This window comes from Tamandua tetradactyla, chromosome 6, assembly GCF_023851605.1.
Source record: "Tamandua tetradactyla isolate mTamTet1 chromosome 6, mTamTet1.pri, whole genome shotgun sequence".
In the NCBI taxonomy this organism is placed as follows: domain Eukaryota; kingdom Metazoa; phylum Chordata; class Mammalia; order Pilosa; family Myrmecophagidae; genus Tamandua; species Tamandua tetradactyla.
In genome coordinates this window covers 175,948,178-175,968,458 of record NC_135332.1, presented here as the reverse complement: position 1 = coordinate 175,968,458, position 20,281 = coordinate 175,948,178, and the positions used below count along the sequence as shown (strand labels likewise).

The following is a 20,281-nucleotide window of genomic DNA, read 5'->3' as shown; positions in this document are numbered from 1 at the left end:
AGTTTAAAGACTGGTCTCTGAGAAACTAACAACAATATTTAAAGAAAAAGGTTGTATTGGATATGAACCCTGAAAAAAGTGAGATGCAACAATATATGAGGAAGAAAAAAAGGAAAAATAATCTTTGCTTTCCCTGAATTTTAATCCACAATAATGCTAATATATCTATATTTCAAAGAACACAAGCATTGATGTAAGACAAACTCAAGATGGAATCCCTGTTACATATAGCATTAGTTTACTGTCTTTGGACAAGTTATTTAGCCTCAATCCCGGATCAGTAAATGGAGATATTATTTTCAAGCTCAAAGAGTTTTTCTGAGAATTAAATAACATAGTATATATGAAGTATCTAGTACATACTGTATTGTTGCATGTGAATGTTTATTGCACTAAAAACAAAAAATTACTGTATATGATCATTTATTAGTATTATTTAATATTTTCTTTTCTGAATCAGTATATATACAAGTATATTACACTGTTATACTTTTCTGTATTTGAAATAGTTTGCAATAAAAAAAGGTAAAAACAAAAAGTACCTAGCACAATTTCTGAAAGAAAAGAGGTTCTGAATAAACTGTATCTATTTCTGTTACATTGGGTCTCCTTCAGCAGTGAATAAACAGTTTTTACAAAATAGCATAGAGGCAAATGTCAATAAATTAAACAAAATTTACAAAGATCATTAATAAATACAAAAATATAAAATCATTACCATCACGCATGTTCAACAAAATAGAGCACTTTACCCCAGTAACAAATTAAAATTAGACTTCCAGGGAATACCAGATAAACAATGGTGAATCAAGATAATATAGCAATTTATTTAATACAATTCACTCAAATCAAAGTAGGCTTTGGGATTCAATCATATCTCCTACAAAAAGCATATGCAGTCCCAACTCCTAGTCCTGGGTGTGAACCCATTTGTGAACAGGACCTCTGAAGACATAATTACTTAAGGCATGTCCAAAGGGAGTAAAGGTGTCTTTAATCTAGTATGCTCGAAGTCCTTCAGCAAAGGAAACTGGACATAGAAAGAGGAACCCATGAGGCAGAGCTAGTAGCTGGAAGTCCACAGAAACAAGAAACTGGAAGAGAAAGGAGAAGGTGCTGCCCTGTGACTGAAAAGTCAAGGTCCAAGGATCGCCTGCAGCCATTCCCAGAGCACCAGTCTTCCAGGAGAAGACATCACCTTGCTGATACCTCAATTCTGAACTTCTAGCCTAAAACCTTGGACCCATAAATTCCCACTTTTTAAGCCAATCTACCGCATGGTATTTGTCCTAGCAGCTAGGAAACTAATATGGTAGGCATGCTGGTTTGAAAGGATTTATATACCCTAGAAAAGCCATGTTTTAATCCTATACCCTAGAAAAGCCATGTTTTAATCCTAATTAATCTTGTGGGTACAACAGCTTCTTCTAATTCCTATTTAGTACTATAGGTTGGAAACTTATCTCAACAGAGATGTGACTCAATCAATTGTGGGTATTAAACTTTATTAGATGGAGGCATGTCTCCACCTATCCTACGTGGGTCTTGATTAGTTCTACTGGGATCCTATAAAAGAGACATTTTGGGAGAGAAAACCCTTTCGAGAACAATGAGAAAGCCACGGCAAAGCCAAGCAGAGCCACAAAGCCAAGAGAACCACAGAGCACACCAACCAGCGAGTTCTGGAGATTCTGAGAGAACAGAGAACACCACAGAACCACGAAGCAGAGAGTCCACCAGCCAGTGACCTTTCAAAACGAGGAGAGAGTCACAGAACCACGACAGAAGGACCACCAGCCAGCGACCTTTGGAAATGAAGAAGGAAAATGCCTCCTGGGGACCTCCATGAAACAAGAGGCCTGGACAGAAAGCTCGCAGACACCGCCATGTTCATCATGGGCCCTTCCCAGTTGAGAGAGATGCTAAATGTCATTGGCCTTCTTGAACCAAAGTATCTTTCACTGGATGCCTTAGATTGAACATTTCTATAGATTTGTTTTAATGGGGACATTTTCTCGGCCTTAGAACTGTAAACTAGCAACTCATTAAATTCTCCTTTTTAATAGCCATTCCATTTCTGGTATATTGCATTCCAGCAGCTAAGCAAACTAGGACAGTAGGTAATTGAAGAATTTGGTTCTTTGATCAAATGACTCAATAAGGGAATCCTAACAGCATTGCTAGTAGAGAATAAAGAAGATTTTAGGAATTTACACTAAAACTTTTCCCCAAGTTTTTAAACTATTTCTCCTAAATTTTCTATATCTTAGTAAAAGGAAACAGTGGAGGACCAAGTAGCTTACTTGTATCATATACAAAAATTAACTCATAATGGATCATACACCCAAATGTAAGAGCTAAAACTATAAAGCACTTAGAAGAAAACATATGAGTAAATCTTTGTGAACTTGGATTAGGCAATGGTTTCTCAAGTTGACAACAAAGTCACAAGAGAAAAAAAAAAATAAAAGAAAAATTGACAAAATGGACTTCATCAAAATAAAATGTTTGTGCTTCAAAGGACAGTGAAGATAACCCACAAAATGGGAGAAAATATTCTGTCACCGGGGGAAACAATCTCTGAATCTTTAGAATCAATCACCTATGACAGGAGTATCTTCTGCTCTTCATACCTAAGACAACCAGTTACAGCTGCAGTCTTGGGTAGAGGCTGGCCCCACCAGAAAGATCAGCCATGTGATTAAGGGTTTGGAGCACTGAGCCACACCATATGAGCCCAACTCCCTGAACTCTGAGACTAAATTCAACTACATGGAATTCATATAAATCTAAGACACTTGAAGACATTACAAGCTTCCATGACTGAGAAAACACATTAACTGCTGTCCCAGGAGGTTGACACCTTCTGGCTCCACATGGAGAGGACACAGAAGCTTGTATCTGAGAACTTCCCAGAATGCACCCTTAGCCTCGCTTCTTTTGGTTTCTTCTTACATGTATCCTGTCACTATATTAAAACTATGAGTATAGCACTTTCACTGAGTTCTGTATACTGTTTTAGAAAATTATTGAACCCAAGGGGGTGGCAGAAACCCACTAATTTGTAACCAATTGGTCAGAAGTGTGGGTAACCTGGGACCCCAAACTTACAACTGGGGCATGAAGGACAATCTTGTAAAGGGCTGCCCATAACCTGTTAAGTCGGGCCTAACTCTGGATAGTTAAGAGTCAGACTTAAACTGGACTGAGTTACTGTAATATTTGCAGTTGTGGTCAGAAACTCTGGGGTAGAAGTTTTTGATAAGTTTTATAATCATATATCTAAGGGACTTATATCCAGAATATATAAAAAATAGGCAAACAATTTGAATAGACATTTCTCCAAAGAAGGTACAAATGGCCAATAAACACATGAAAAGATGATCAACATTCATTAGCCATCAGGGAAATACAAACCAAAACCACAATGAGATACGACTTCACAACCACTACGACGGCTATAATTAAAATGACAGCCAATAACAAGTGATGGTGATGATGTGCAGAAATTGGAACCTCCATAAACTGCTAGTGGGAATGTAATGTACTGGTTTTGCAAATAAATCTGGCAGTTCCTCAAACAATTAAACACAGAGTTACCATAAGGCTTAGGAATTCCACTTCAAGGTATATATCCAAGAGAAATGAAAATACATGTTTACACAAAAACTTCCACAAAAATATTCATCACTGCATCATTCATAATAGCCAAAAGATGGAAACAATCCAAATGTCCATTAACTGATGAATGACTAAACAAAATGTGATATATCATACAATGGAATATTTTTCAGCCCTAAAAAGAAATGGAGTTCTGATACATGTTACATCATGGATAACCTTGAAAACATTATGCTAAGTGAAAAGAAGCCAGAAAGGCCACATCTAATATGATTCCATCCATATGAAATGTCCAGAATAGGCAACTCTATAGACAAAGAATATAGATTAGTGGTTGCCAGGCACTGGGGAGAGGGAAGAATGGGAAGTGACCACTAATAGATGAAGGGTTTCCTTTTATGGGTGAGAAAGAAGCTCTAGAATTAGATAGTGGGGATGGTGACACAGCTCTGTGAATGTACTAATAATCACTTAAGTTCATACTTTAAATGGTAAACTTTATGGTATGTGAATTATATATAGCTCAATAAAGTTGTTATTTTAGGGGGAAAAAAAGGCATTGAATTCAAACAAACAGGGGTATGCAAAGTTAATGCTATCACAAGTGACCCAAGCAAAATGAAATGACAGGTATGGGTTCATTTATAGGCAGATATTCCATTTTGACTGGTCAATATCACAGATTTTGCAGGGACCAACAGAAAAATTTAAAGCAAAGTAATCTACCAACTTGCATCAGTATTGCTAGTTCAAATGTCCTAACTCACTTTCTTTAACAGTAAAAACATTCTAAGAGATTAATTCTCAACATGCTAATTAAGCTTTTAATTACCAAGAAAACTGTTCTACTCACAGAATTTGTTCCAAGAACTTGAAGCTTTGGTTCCCCTGATTCCAGCAGCTTTGCTACCATATGAAGAAAGCTTTCTACAAATGGCTTGATGCTCTGAGAGTGACAAGCCATAAGAAGTTGGTCCAATGCCTCCATAGCAATTAAAACGTACCTAAGTCCAAGAGAAAAATGTCAAAGCATTTCCAGCTTTCCTAATTCTATGTGCTTTTCACCAAAATAATTTTTAAAAGCTTAATTACATGCACAGAATATAGGCAAAATTTAGTAACTTCTAAATGAAATCTTAATGAGCACAAAGCACTGATGATTATAACATAATCCTCACGTTGAAATGTAAAAAAGCTACATTTCATAGTCATCTGTTTTCTCCTTCTTACCAAAAAACTCTTTGTTTCAAAGATTCTTTAACATTACCTTTGTGTATCTTTCTCTTTGTGAACATGGACATTTTCTATTTTCTGCTCTTTTAACCACATTCTCCATCTAACTCAAAATAGTTATTATAAGCAATGTAGCTAATATTTCCAGGATAATTACTCAGATTTGTAAACATGTATAGTTTAGGCAGTATCGGCAACAAAAGAGGGTGCACGGATGGTTCAACGATAGAATGCTTGCCTGTCATGTGGGAGACCCGGGTGTGATTGCCGGACCATGGACCCAAAAACAAAGAAACTAAAGAATATTATAAAAAAATGTTTCAGAAATTTTACTTTACAATCATCAGATTTTAAACCATGTTCTAAAAGTTAAAATTCAGACTTCAAATAACTTTCCTTCGACTAGAAAACTGCTTTTATTAAGACTTACCAAAAAAATAGGGGGAGAAAAGCCAATATATTAATTACTTGGAGAACTGCATACTCTTAGAAAGTAGGATCATGAAATAACAATATGGGAAGTTTTTAGAATCCAAATTGCAAAGCTAGTACTGTTCAAGCACAGAGAATGCCACTGATTAAGATGGTAAAACATTACTCTTAGTAGGGAGAGAGCTACCGCAGTTCCAAACCAGCATACTTGTATCTTCTAAACTTGATATCTAAAGCCAACACAGTTCTCTTTTATTAAACCAAGCTATGTGAAAATCCAACTAAAAATTAGTTGATTAACAGCATGTTCATGTTTGTTTTTATTTTAGAAAATGATTTTTAAATTACAGTGTCGATAGATTAAGAGAGCCAATTTCTACTATTTCCTATTAGAGAAGCCTCAAAAACTAATGGATACTTAAGCTAGTTCCATTAACCAATATAAGTCTATTCATAAAGCTTAGCCACCAGGAAAGAGATAAAGCTGCAGCATCTATACAGGTTTTACACACTTCATTTCATGCTGCCATATTCTACCCTTCATATATTATCTTCACTTGACTAGATGGCAAAATAATTTACATGATGATGTAGTCTAGGAAGAATTTTCCAAAGATACTATATTAGCAGATATTACATCAAAATTAAAACTTGACAATGCTATTTTGAATTGTACATGTAAAACAACCAAGGAATATATTAATAATGGTCTCAGTTTTGTATCAGACTTGGTCATTTTATAAAGACTTTCATGCCCATTGTTGACTCTGATATACAAGTACTAAAAATTCTGTGAAAGAGCCAGTTATCAAAGGTCCCTATAAAAAATGGTATGGGGGGGTGGTACAACGATGGTTCAGTGGCAAAATTCTCGCCTGCCATACCGGAGACCTGGGTTCGATTCCCTGTTCCTGCCCATACAAAAAAAAAAAAAAGATATAGGGAAAGAGATTTTCTTTGTACATAGTTTGATGCATAATTTAGGAATTCAAATTATTTAATATTAAATCATAGGCTTAAGGATCTTTTTTAAAACAGTAGTAAGAATCCAATATAGTTTTTTCTTTATCAATAAGATTAGGGTTGAAAACCAGTTTTATATTAAATAAAATAGAAAAAAAAATTCACTAGTAGTATCCAGATAAAAATAGGGATTAAACATGGATCAGATCTCTTCATGGTAGAATAAGACAGTCCAATAACAATAGAAGCTGTTTTATGAACATAAAGCTCACAAGTTAGACCAGATGCACCACAATTTTTCATTTTTACTCTTCTTGGTCACAGTACAAGATACAAATTTTAAAATAATCCAAAGGGAAAAAGAACAAGAAAAAATAAGCCTACTACTAAAAGCATGCTTTAATAGCAGCAATTAATTTCTTTACCCTGAACGATGTCTGACAACATCCCTGCTCAATCTTTCTGCCAGGTAAGAACCAATTCGATCCAGTTTTTCTGGAGCTGATACTGCATAAAACGTTAATTTCTCCATTTCAGCTTTAACCAGGCCATCCTAAAAAATATTAATATGAACAAAATAAATACATTATCTACATTTTCATGCTTATTCCTATATTTTTAAGTGCTTCATCTTTTACATTTCTTGATTGGGATTAATTCATAATTACACTGAACCTTTCAAGACTGCCTAGTAATGTCAATAGTCACTATCTGGATACATATTTTTTTTTAATGTACCGTTTCGGCAAAGTATTTAAACATATCTTCACAAACAATGAATAGACTATAATACCTTCCTTCATAGAAATAAAGTTCAACTGTCTACAGTATGTAGGGAATGGAATGTATTGCAGTGGAAAGAACTTTGTGAACAAAATTCATTTCAATTTCAAAATGTTAAATGTTGTATTGTTAAGCCTATTTATATATACAATAGTGAACACGTTGATTTCTCAATTATTCCAAATTTGCTGATGTATTATAAAGTTTTGTTATAATTAAAAAATAAGAAAGTATTCAGAACTGTATGAATCTATGCTTAACCAATGTATTACAAAAGAAAAAACAGCAGGTCCCTGCTATGGGATTATTTCACTGTCATTTCACCTCTACCCCTCTAATACATGACGTGCAACAGAACGAACGATTCTCTTCATGCTCAAACAATCACAAGTCACTCATCATACTAAATTTCCTGGGCTTATGTCCAAGAAACTAAATGCTGGGAGTTGGGTGTGGGTGGGTAGATAGGCAAGGAAACAATATTAAATGGTAAATATACAAAGGAAAATTTCATGTATTTATATTTCCGTCAACTGGCTCAACAACATCTGGCTATTTTATTATTTCTCTAGTGGAGTCATTCTCTCATGTTTTGAATGTTCTCCATTCTCCTCAAAACTTGTTTTTGTGCCCCTTTGCTTCACTTTCTAACAAATAAATTCTCCTCCTTCTCATCAGATTAGAATTTACCTACAAAAGCATCCCTGACTCCTCAGTGCCATCTAATAATGGTTTTTTTTTTTAACATTCGTTCCCCCTGTTTTTTATTTTTATTCCATATGTTCTACTCGTCTGTTGACAAGGTAGATAATAGGAGCATCAGACACAAGGTTTTCACAATCACACAGTCACAGTGTGAAAGCTATATCATTATACAATCATCTTCAAGAAACATGGCTGCTAGAACACAGCTCTACATTTTCAGGCAGTTACCTCCAGCCTCTCCATTACATCCTGACTAACAAGGTGATATCTACTAATGCATAAGAATAACCTCCAAGATAAGCTCTCCACTCTGTTTGGAATCTCTCAGCCATTGACACTTTGTCTCATTTCACTCCCCCCCTTTTCCTCAAGAAGGTTTTCTCAATCCCTTGATGCTGAGTCTCAGCTCATTCTAGGATTTCTGTCCCATGTTGCCAGGAAGGTCCACACCCCTGGGAGTCATGTCCCATGTAGGCAGGGGGAGGGTGGTGAGTTTGCTTCCTGTGTTGGCTGGAGAGAGAGGCCACATCTGAGCAACAAAAGAGGTTCTCTTGGGAATGTCTCTTGGGCCTAATTTTAAGTAGGCTTGACCTTTCCTTTGTGGGGTTGTTTCATAGGAACAAACCCCAAGACTGGGGGCTCAGCCTAATAGTGGTTCTTAACCTTGGATGATTTTGTCCCCTTCAGACATTTTTGGTTGTCATAACTGGGGTCAGGGTGCTACTGGCATCTAGTGGATATGCTGCTAAGCATCCCACAATACACAGGATAGTCTCCACAACAAAGAATGATCTGGACCAAAATGTCAATAGAATTTAGGTCAACACACCCTGCCCTGGGCGTAGAGAAAGAGCTCTGCTTTTACCTTCCAGGAGGAATCTGATTTGCATACACTGGAACCACCCTTTTCACATGGCCCTCCAGTAGTCAGCCTCATTCATTCCTGATTCCTCAATCTCTCCTGCCGTATCAGTTCCTCCACATCATCATTTAGACATCATCTATTTTTATTATTATCTCTTTACTCTTTATGGAGGAATAATGTACTTTAATTAGATGCAGCTATTTAATGTATGTAATCTGAAGTTTGGCGTTTGCATATACCCATGAAACCACCCTTACAAACAAGGTAAGAACATCTCCATCATTTGCACAAGATTTCTCATGTCCTTTGGAATACAACCCTCCCTCCACCTCGAGGCAAACACTGCCTTGCTATTTCTCATGTATCTTATATAAATGGAATCACATAGTATGCAACTCTTTTTTGTATGATTTCTTTCACTCAGCATAGTAACTCTGAAATCCATTTCTGTTGCATATACCATAGTTTGTTTCTTTTTATTGCTGAGTAATAGTCTATTGTATGATACACCAAATTTGTTTATCCAGCATCCATTTTTTTAAAAAATCAAAAATGACAAAATAAAAACCTCCAATTCTATGTTCTTATCCAACTACTACTCTTCAGTCAAATTTACAAAATTGAGGTCTCCACTTTCTCACCTCCAGTTCAAGGACCCAACTTTTCCACCTAAACTGTCTGGCCAGCAGCATTAACATCCAGTCACCAAGTCTTGTCACTTCTACCTCATTCTTACTCCTTTAACCAGTCCTCTCTCCAGCATCATTGTTACTGTCCATTAAAAGGTCCCTCTCATTACTTGCCCCAATTACTGCATCAGCCTAAGAGATCTTATGGCCTTTACTCTAAGCGTCCACAATCCCTTCTAATGGAACATCTCAAGTCCCTAACATGTCTTACAGGGCCTTTACTATCTAACCTATGCTTATCTTTCTGAGGTCATTTCACCACTCCCTTTCTCAAACATTTTGCATCTGGAGAACTAAAAACGTATGGTTCCCCCAAACTGACACATGTTGCTCACTCAGACTTTTGGCCTGATAACCCTTTCTTAATTCACCTGATGACTTCTACTTGCCCATCAGGTCTCAGCTTCCTCCAAAGAGCCTTTACTGTACCCCCATCAAAGCCATCCTCTAAGACAGAGTGAGATGTTCCTCCTCCATGTTCTTTTAGTTCATAGAATTCATTCCCACCGTTGTATATTATTATACTGTCTTTACATTCATTAAACAAATACAACTATGTGACAAGCACTGTGACAGGCACTAGGAAGACAAGAGTGAGCAAAGAATTTTATTAACACATTCCATCTTCATGAGACTTTTATGAGGTCGGTACTATTTAATAGTTTCATTTCACCAAGAGTAAATGAGGGACTTGCATAAGAGCTCATGACCAGTAATTACAAGAAATGGTTTGTCAAATTGTCTCGCAAACTACTAGACTACTCTTTGAGGGGAGGGACTATGACATGCAAACCTCTGATTCCAGGCATCTGCTGTCTGATCCATTTTGAATATACCACATTCTTTTGTTTGTCTTAATAAATGAAAAATAAGAATTATGGCCAATTGCATTATAGTTACATATGTATGCCAGGTTCAGGTAAATATTTCCTTCTTTAAATCTTATTTTAGTGATGGCTATTTAAATAAATATTATGAAAATCTTTGGCCAAAATAACTTTTTTGTAACCACTCTCTAATTTACCTATTATCACATCACTCCCATGATCTAAAGTGTTCAGAGCTCCCTCACTAAATATAATCTGGCCTCTACCTTGATCTTCAGCAACCACCTGTCCCAGAATCCTCAGGGAAATACTGATTTGAATATTGAGTCTATTAAATGATGTATCTGAATTTTCAAATCAGAAATCATGACCAACATTATTACCACTCATTATGCTCCCCAATATAAGCTATGTGAACCTTCACTTGGACTTACTACAGACCTCAAATGTATCTCTTGCTTTTTCATGCCGTTTCTCTTGCTACCTACCCTTCCCTCCTCACTTGCCATCAACAGACTAATCTTCTCCACCTACCCAGATACTATAAATCCTTCAAAGCTCAGCAAATCTTATTTCCTCTGATAATCAGTTACCAGAGATTGACACTTGACAGTGATATCTCCCCACTCTAAAGGCAAAAGCATTACCAATGGTTTTACTTAGTGTTCTACTTACTGACTTACACATTGTGATTTAATATTCAATGTCAGTCAAAGGATGTAAATCTCCTTAAAGGCAGGACCATATCTAGAATTTTTTATGTGCCACAAATTACCGAGTACACCACCTCCCATACACCTTAGAAAGACATCTGCCAGCCAAAAGGATGGAATTTATCTGAAGTTAAAATCAACTTGACAGAAAATAAGATACAGCAACATTAAATTAATGTATGATAACCAAGAAGACTTCTACAGTTGGCCACATTTTAAAATAAATTCTGGAAATCAAACCCACAAACCATTTTTTAGTCCATACCCATTTAACACTAGAAAAGGAGTTTTCTGAAAGTTAAAGACAGTTCCTGACAAAATTACTCGAAAAGAAATGATGAATATGCAACTATGTGATGATATTAAGAATTACTGATTATATATGTAGAATGGAATTATATGTTAATGTTTTTGTTTGTTGTTAATATTTTTTAATAAATTTTTTAAATTAAAAAAAAAAAATTACTCGAAGCCAGTCGCTTTGAAACGTAATTTCCACAATGAAGCAATTTTCCTAAAAATCAAAAGACATTTAAATAAAAAGAGAACAAATTTTGCCTGGAACATTCTTTCTTTACCTCTCAATTATCTTCTAACAACCGTGTGGCCAACCCTCAATTATTCTTTGGCTCTTAGCTTAGATTTCATTTCCTCCAGGCCTTCCAAGTCCAAATTAGTTATGACTCTTACGTACGCCAGTAGCACGCTGTACTTCATCTCTCTTATCACATCGTTTTCCACAAAATATTGTAATTGCCATTGTATTTGTCTATGAGAACTTGGTAAGCGCACAAAACTAAGTCTGTATTCATAGCTGTATCCTTAGCATTTGGTATAAATAATCTAGCATACATTTTTGACAAGTGACTATTACTTAAATGTAGGCACTATCTAGACAACAGAAGAAAATTATTTAATTGCCTACTGTTCATCATTCCATATTTATGCTTAATCTATGAAAAGAATCTGAAAACTAGACAAGCAAGTTAACATGAGTCATTTAAAAGGAAAAAAAGCAAAATGTAGTAGTGTGCATGAAGAAATTCAGGAGAAAAAGTAAAGAAATGAAATCAGGGAAACCTTAGGGAGGTCAGCAGAGGGAAGAATGGGTCAGCAAAGGGAAGAGTCAGTAGATGTAGATGAAATTACTTTGGGGTCTTCAGGAAAGATGTTGTCCACCAGGCGTTTGTAACGAGGACGCAGGGCAGAACAGCAGCAGCACACTCCTGTTGGTAACAAAAAAACAAAAAACAGAAGTACAGAGTTATTACTGTAAACCGACCTATAAATCCAAGTTCCTGAACATTATTTAAAATAAAGGAAAAAAGTTCAAACTGCCACAAACAGCCTATCAAATTCAACCTATAAAGCAAACATATGATTTGTACCACCTCCCAACCCCTGCTTTACCTCTTTTCTACTCTCCTTTCCTACTCCCTGAAGATATCCATCCTGGCCCAATCCACAGCCTTTCAGCCACAATGGCCTCTCTGCCAGCCCTCAAAAATGCCAGGCACCCTCATGCCTCAGAATCTTTGTTCCCTTTGCCTAGAATATGCCCAAATATCCAAGTGACTAACTCTCTTCCTTTAAGTCTTCACTTAAATTTCACCTTCATAATGAGGCCTGCTCTGACCACCCTCACCCTGCTCTACTTTTTGTTTGTCTCATAGTACTCACACCTAAGACATTAAACAATTTACCCATTATGTTTATCAATATCATTCTTCTCCCCCTCACTAGGACATGAGCTCACATCAGGGCAGGATCTTTGTTTTGCTCAATCTTTTCTGCAACTGTAGTAATACCTGGCGCATAGTAGGCATCCAATATTTGCTGAATTAATGCATGCATGAAAGAATGAAATCTTATTATTTCTATTTTAATTTATTCCTTGCTATTCTTTCATTTCCACTTTTACTAACCTAATTCAAAACTTGTATCTTACCTATATTGTTTCACGGTTCCTAATTGGCTTCCCAACCTCCTCCTGTGATTCCTATACTGGGAAGGTATTTACTGCCCATCTCTGGCATTATTATCACCTACATATTTCCAGCAGTTCATTGATACTTTAGATTAAATGTGTACAAATGTCCTGAGATCTTATAACATTCTTTCAAAATTATAACCTTTCTGTTACCAACCTCTCCTTGTAAATACAAAATTGACACATTCCAAAGTGTGTGTGTGTGTATGTGTGTGTGTGTGTATATATACACACACACACACACATACACACACGCTTTTTCTTTTTCTTTTTTGCATGGGCAGGCACCAGGAATCAAACCTGGGTCTCCAGCATGGCAGGTGAGAACTCTGCCTGCTGAGCCACCGTGGCCTGCTGCAAAGTAGCTATATTTTCAATGAATATATTCTAGCCTATAAAAACATGCCACAGAAAAAAATTAAACAGTTGCACTAAAAACTAAAATTAAAATAAAAGATTGGGGAATCTGCAACAAATAGGACAAAGGGATATGAGTGCCTAATTTATAAACCCTCTATAGAAAAAAGACCAATAAATAAATGAAAAAGGAAATTTTAAAAATTTACTAAATAAACATAAGTTATTTATTTAATAGAAATAACAATTAAAAGAAAGTAAAAGGATCATTTTGCACTTAAGTAATAATGCCAGAACTGGTTGGGTAGAAGTAAAAATAATATGTCCCATACATTGCAAATGGCTGTAGAAATTCATGCAAATACTTTGCAATGCAATTTAGTAATATAAGCAGGGTCACAAAATGTTCCTATCCTATGCTTCAGTGATCTCAAAGTTAAGATATTTCAGCTAAGGATAGTAATATTTCAGCTAAGGATATTAAAATACAGGAATCCAAAGAGCTATGTGCAAGCATACGCTCTTTGTAGTGATTATATCTTTATTTTAAAAGCAAACAAAAAACAACTATAAAAACTAAAAGCTATGCATAGGAGATTAAAGCAGAGTAGAATACTAGGCAGGATCTATGTTTTCGTGGCCTAACCCCTTAGAAGATGTGCGATTCCTGGTACCTAAAGCCACCTGTTAAATGCCACACTATTTACCACATTAATTTATGTATTCTAACCCCAGTTCTCTCTTTGACCCCACAAGGTAGGTACTGTGAACTATTTTACAGATGAACTTAAAAAACTTATTTAAAAGGTCACAAGGAAAAATCTGTATTATGTATGAGTCAGGCACAAAGATGGTGAAATAAGAATGTGAAAACAGTCAAAACATCTAGGTATATGATACATCATATAAGGAACTACACAAGAGGTGGAAAACAACTTCAAAGTAAAGTCCAGCAATTTCCTTTGTTCAAAGACTATTCTACTTATTTTCAGTTTGGGATATCATGGAAAGAGTAACAATTCTTATCCAAAGGTCTTAGGTTCATCCAATTCTTTCACTGAAGTGGCTATATGTCCTTGAGTAAGGCACATCAACTAACTGGAAAGAACTATTCAAGTAGGAGGGATCAGCTATCTTGTTCTTCAAAACCATGGCTTAATGTCTTGAGCCATTATAAAATTATTCTGATGACTTATGAAACTGAGATGTGTATATATGTCTGTATGTGAGTATTAAGTGTGCATCTGTACGTATTTAGTGCCAAACAGGTACGAGAGAACACTGACCCCACTTCTAAGCAGAATTCTGCCACTATCTTAACGAGTAACATTATGCAAGAAACAACTTCACCAGATCTCATTTTCCTCATGAAGCATGCATCGCTTATTGTTGCTGCCATATACATGTTATCTGAGTACCCAGCAAAGCCAAACAAATAAGAGTCTCCCTGCAGTCAGATTTGCTTTAGAGTAGAGCCGTTAAAGTTGTGACTAAAAACAACAGTTAAGATTTATACTGTATCTTTAGTGAGTCTAAAGGATTATGCATATATTACTTCACATTTCCAACAACTCTATGAGATAAATTATTATTATAACCACTTTACAGGAGCAGGAATTGTAGCAGAACTGATCAACCAACTTAGTCAACAGTAATAGCTGGATAAAAGACGAGTGTCTAACACTAAAACCTCATACCTGAAGATACCAATCATCAAATCCATCCACACCCGAGTTTTTCATTTTCATGTTATGTTACGCTAGTTGTCACAAACACAGAAAGTATGAGAGTGACAAAACTTTGCCCCTGAGTTTATAAATGTTTATCAATAACAATGCAAATTACTGAATAATTCAGCAGTATAAGTTAGGCATTATATGTTGATAAAATAAAATGTTACCCATTGTTCTGGATGTTCTCTACCTTACACAGGATAAGAAAATTCCAGATTCTATTAGGAGATTTTTCAGATTAACCAATACCAAAATAGTTTAATTGTTTTTAGAGTACAAAACAAAACCAAAGCCTGATTATGAGGTGTGGGGAGGGAGGGGTTAGGAATAGCATGATAGCAGACAAGCCGGCAAAAGTCATATTTCTGTAGGTATCCGCTACACTTCATAAAAAATACTTTAAATGTTAACACACTGACATAAATTAAAAATCAAATATGGATTCAGCAGTTATCTTATACAGGACACAGAACTATGTACTAAATTGATGAAAAAAGCTTGCAACCTGATACGAAGATTAAGATACTTCGCTAAGACAAATGCAAGGCCAATTATAGTAAATTCAAATTGCTATCATGGCAAAGAGGCTGAAAAACAAGTCCTAATGGTTAGTTTTCAGTCAAAATGAAAACTTTTATTATTTCCAATAAAAACAGCTTCTTGATAAATATGAATAAAGCAACCAATGATACAGAAGGTACACGAAACAAGGTTAAAATGTTTCACTTTCCTCAGGTTTCCATAAAATGATAGTATATTCAAGACAGCATAGTTTAAAGGTTAAAATGACTATGGCTTTAATGATCACAAAAGAATTTATTCTGCAGACTATTTTAAATAAGAGAATACTGTACATATAAACACCACAAGCACACGTAAAATAAGATAACTGGACCTACTCAGGCATAGAAATGTGGTCGAACCCCTGGTCGGAGTAAATTCATAAGGTTTTTCGAGTTCAGCTGCAGGTACCTGAACATAGTCCTTCATGCTGGATGAGACTATTTCCCAGCTGATCTGCTTCTAGGTCTTTATTACCTACTGCTCATTCAGGAAGCACTTATCTCGCTTTACTTGCAATTAATTAAATAGTACTGTAACTTATCTAACTTGTTGTTGACATCAAATATAAATTAAGAACTTGATAATATCAATATCAAATTCACCTAGCAAGGCCAAAGGGCTTAAATAAGATACTGTTCAAGTACTTGTACTGCGAGTAATAAAAGCAAATATCCATATAGTTTAAACAAGAAAATAAACCTACTTATATTTTTAATATAAGTAGGCATTAAAGCATTATGTTAAGTCCTTCTCACTCTTGCTTCTGATCTCTTCCAACATACTCCCCTCCTGAGCCCCAATACCATCCTATTTCACCTTCTTCTCAACTTTCTCTCTTCCCAAAAGATTAATGGGCTAAGTATATCACAGAGCAATGGGTAAGTCTGAGCAACATGAGGTCTTCCTTTAAATTGATCAGTTACAGAACCTAAAGGAGAAGATAATCCAGTATTCTCCTCCTATAGCATGGAGAATCCAGAACCCTGATTATGATACAGTAGAAGGAAGAGAAACAGGGCATTTCAAGAGGTATAACTAAACTAGAGGAAAATGGACCTTAGGCATAGCTGGAGAGAAATTATGATCAAATTATAGTACCATGGTGTATACTACAGTAGTGGACAGACAAGCTTATAGGGCGATCTGTTCAAGATCTGTGCCTTCTATTAGAAAACAGGAAAATCCTATTACTTAACTCTCAGGGATAACAGTCCTGAAGTAATAATAAAAAGTGTCTGGAATGTAGAAGCTGCTTAAAAACATTTAATATGCTCCATTTTGGGGGAGGGGGTATATAAATGTAACCATTTCTTCCTTAAAGATACCCAAGAAAACTTCTTAGTTTCATCGTCTTTTAATCCTAACAGAGGAATGAGACATAACAGCTTCTAGAAAAGGAAACATCCTCACTCTATGATGATAAGGCAACAGATACTGATTTTCACTCATTGTGACTCAGAGACATTCACAGAAGGGCCTGAGAAGATGCACAGACTACCTCACAGCATAACTGACAATACGATGAATCAGGTATGTGATCCCAAATAAGTAGAATGCTCCCCCAAATCTTGGGAGCATTTTCCTTAACAGATAACAAAACAATATTCTAAATGATTGGTCCACCAGTGAGTACTTCTGGTCTGTGAACTTTTATTTCCCTGCGCAATCTAGTAAGTTTGGGGATTTTGTTAATTAATAAAAACCTCTTTTAAAATAGATGACATATTTTCAACGAACGGTATTATCTGATGCTAACTTATAGCTAATAGAAATATTAATGTGTCCATCATTAGACTAAACACCACCATCGTGTTTAGGTTCTTTGGATAAAGTATGTGCGTACTTGGAATAAAGCTATCTTCCAAAAACAAAGTATTAAGTTAATAACACTGTGAGTGGAGCTGAAGAATGCTTAGATCCTATGAAGGAAGTGAGTCCTCTGCTAACTGACCAGATGACTTTGGATTAGGTTTGTTCCACCATCTGTAAAAGGAGAAATGTAGTATCTGCACTTAATACATAGCAATTTTATTATCTCATTTAATTTTTACATACAATGTAGGGAATTCACTGACATATTTAGGCTCTTTAAATTCAGACTTTTCAGTGGGAGTGACTACAATGATTAGATCTTAGCCTTTTATGCCCTCACTATACATATTTCTATCACAGCACCTGTAAGAATTTATTGTACTTTTTTTTAACGTCTGTCTTTACCACCAGAAAATTGAGTCCCTCAAACCCAGTCCATATAATTTATTCATCACTATGCATACCTGGCATACAAAAGGCATTTACAAAAACAAGGACCCAAAGTTCACCAACATATAAAATGACTTTAATATCTGCTATAATATGTGCTATATAATCAAATAAAATAATGGTAAAGAAAGTCCATGCACACAGCAGAAAACTAAATAAATGCTAGAACAATATGATTTTTCTAACAAACAGATGACATTATCAGTTGAATCGCCTTAAACAATTCATGTTTTATATTTAGGTCTAGTGGAGGCCACCAATAATGAAGGTGAAAAGAAAAAAAATCTAATAGAAGATTTTAAAAATTCATCACTTCAAGAACTCCACTTCTGCAGTGTCCAAAATCCTTTGAATCTTCCTTACATATATTCAAGGTTAAAATTAAAAGTCAATAAGTGAACAAGTGTTTATTTCATACAATTAAAAAGATTTGGTAATATTACAGTTCTACTTGCACATATGCCTTCCATGGACCAAAATACACTCAATCTCTCTCTCTCCCCCCGAAAATATGGGTGTTATTCTTCTACTTCAAGACGTGTATATGGTAGTGTGCTAAGAAGAGCTACAGGGGATTAAAAAAGTAACTACTAGGAAAGACAAAATTTAAAAATAAAATCATAAAACAAAATTTGGACAACAGTTGAAGACAAGAGATATCCAACATCAAATGGACCACAGAATGATAAAAGGCCACAGATACAAGGAGAGAGAAAGAACTTTCAGCTCAAGAGAAGAGAGGTTCTTACAAAGGGACATGGTACTGAGTTGGAACTCTGACAGCTCCCCTGAAAGATGAGCAGGACAGAACTACAAGCATAAACTGGGGACAGCAAAGGACAACTGTCATCACATAGAACAATACAATCATTTTTTTGTGGGAGATGGTAAATGAAAAAGCCAAAATACACATTCTAATGACCCAGAACTTAGAAAGGAAAGAAGGTGATAAATGTAACAAAGAAAAGATCAAAAGGGTTTGGTGACTAATTAGGTATGGAGTCAAAGGAAAGGGAACAAAATAGAGTCTTATCTTCAGGAAAGTGTTCCTTTTAAAAGTTTTTAATCCATTAGAGGAGTATTTTATTACATGATTCCTTCCATAGGTAATTCTATCCCTTCTCTCCTTTCACTCTCAATTTTACTGTTTGTTCTTTATTCCCAGACCCATAACCCCTATGGAAAAGAGAAGGATAATAAAAGCAATAAATGGAAATAGAGCTCTACTTTCTGTTCTAAAATATGGGCTTCACTCTTGCAATGCAATACCATGTTCTACAATAGGTAGTTTTCCGAACTATTCTGAAATAAAACTAGTAGAAAAAAACAACAGCCTTTTTCCTGAGTCAATCAGTGATTGATCCATACTCAATGTATGATTTTCCCCCATTATTGTAATTTTTAATAGAAAAAAAGTATCTTACTTATTCTCCTACTTACAAGTCATTAATTTACAGATTTACATCTAGACTTAACTTCATGGTGTACTGTCATACTTAGCTGAAAAAAATTACATAAATATTGCCCAGCAGTTACCCAAGGACAAGATCATTAATACACAAAATAATTCTGGTTTTTAGAAATAGCATTCAGAAAGATTTCACTTGAAAGCTTCTAAAATCATAACTTGGAAAACATCTGAAAACATTAAAAATCAGAAAGTGTAATTCTATATTCTTCCATTTGATGCTGGTTTAGTTCTGCAAAACAAAATAAAAGTGATCCAATGAGTGACACTGAAACCAGAGATGCAACGAGAAAGAAAAGTGTTCACATCTCTGTCCCCTGCCACCACTGGACTCACAGCATGTAGGGGCTCATCTCTACCTCTAAGGCCATGCCAAAACCCTTCTTCAAGTGAGGAGCGCACATCACCCCATGTGTCCGATCTCAGGAGGTAACTGGTCAGGTTGAACTGAAATAGCATATGATTCCCTGTTTTACTATATAAAATATTGATTAATGTCCTCTACAATAATGTCAGTAGTAAGGTCAGAATTACAAAATGAATCACATTTCTCCATGCAAAGTTGCTTAAAAAAAAAAAGTGAACAACAACTTATCTCTTGAATCCTAACCATGGTAATGACTATTATAATGATACTGAGTATCTCATAGATATTTACTTTGCAAATTAACGTACTGGGGGCAGGGTGGGGGTTGGACGTACTGGTCAAAGATAACTGTTGGGGATCATGATTAAGAAGGGAAAACTAGACTTCCGGAGAAGATGACGGCTTAGTAAGATGTGCGGGTCTTAGTTCCTCCTCCAGAACAGCTACTAAAGAAATAGAAACGGTACAGAACAGCACCCGGAGCCACGACAGGGACCAAAAAGACAGCGTACCCCATTCTGGAATGGCTGAACCAGCAGGGAGAATCCGCTGCAGTGAGATCACCGAGGGGCGTGCGCTTCCCTGGGCCGGGTGGGCTGGTGGCCGGAGTCCCTCCCTCCCTCCTTCCAGGGCCGGCTGGGAGATTTGGACAGGCGGTCTCCTCAAGCCGAGGAGGCTGGCGCCCCGCCCCCCCCCACACACACACACA

At 35.9% G+C, this 20,281-nt stretch overlaps 1 protein-coding gene and 1 long non-coding RNA gene across 9 annotated transcripts in view; one reads left to right on the top strand and one right to left on the bottom strand.

Annotated features, from left to right (window-relative positions):
- Positions 1–20,281, bottom strand: part of EFR3A (EFR3 homolog A) — a 163,400-nt gene that overhangs the window by 79,693 nt on the left and 63,426 nt on the right. For 3 of the 8 annotated variants that reach the window (XM_077167678.1, XM_077167679.1, XM_077167681.1), the window contains exons 2-4: positions 11,981–12,057; positions 6,675–6,802; positions 4,475–4,625 (exon numbers count right to left, since the gene is read on the bottom strand). In XM_077167678.1, the coding sequence (XP_077023793.1) occupies positions 4,475–4,625; positions 6,675–6,802; positions 11,981–12,057 (356 nt within the window). Of the gene's footprint in view, positions 1–4,474; positions 4,626–6,674; positions 6,803–11,911; positions 11,930–11,980; positions 12,058–15,810; positions 17,829–20,281 lie in introns of those variants that run through there. The other 5 variants (XR_013178526.1, XR_013178527.1, XR_013178528.1 and 2 more) reach the window with 5 other exon arrangements.
- On the top strand, positions 16,442–18,937 carry LOC143689062 (uncharacterized). The gene is made up of 3 exons (XR_013178529.1): positions 16,442–16,504; positions 16,843–17,005; positions 17,979–18,937. It is a non-coding gene; the product is annotated as an uncharacterized LOC143689062 (long non-coding RNA).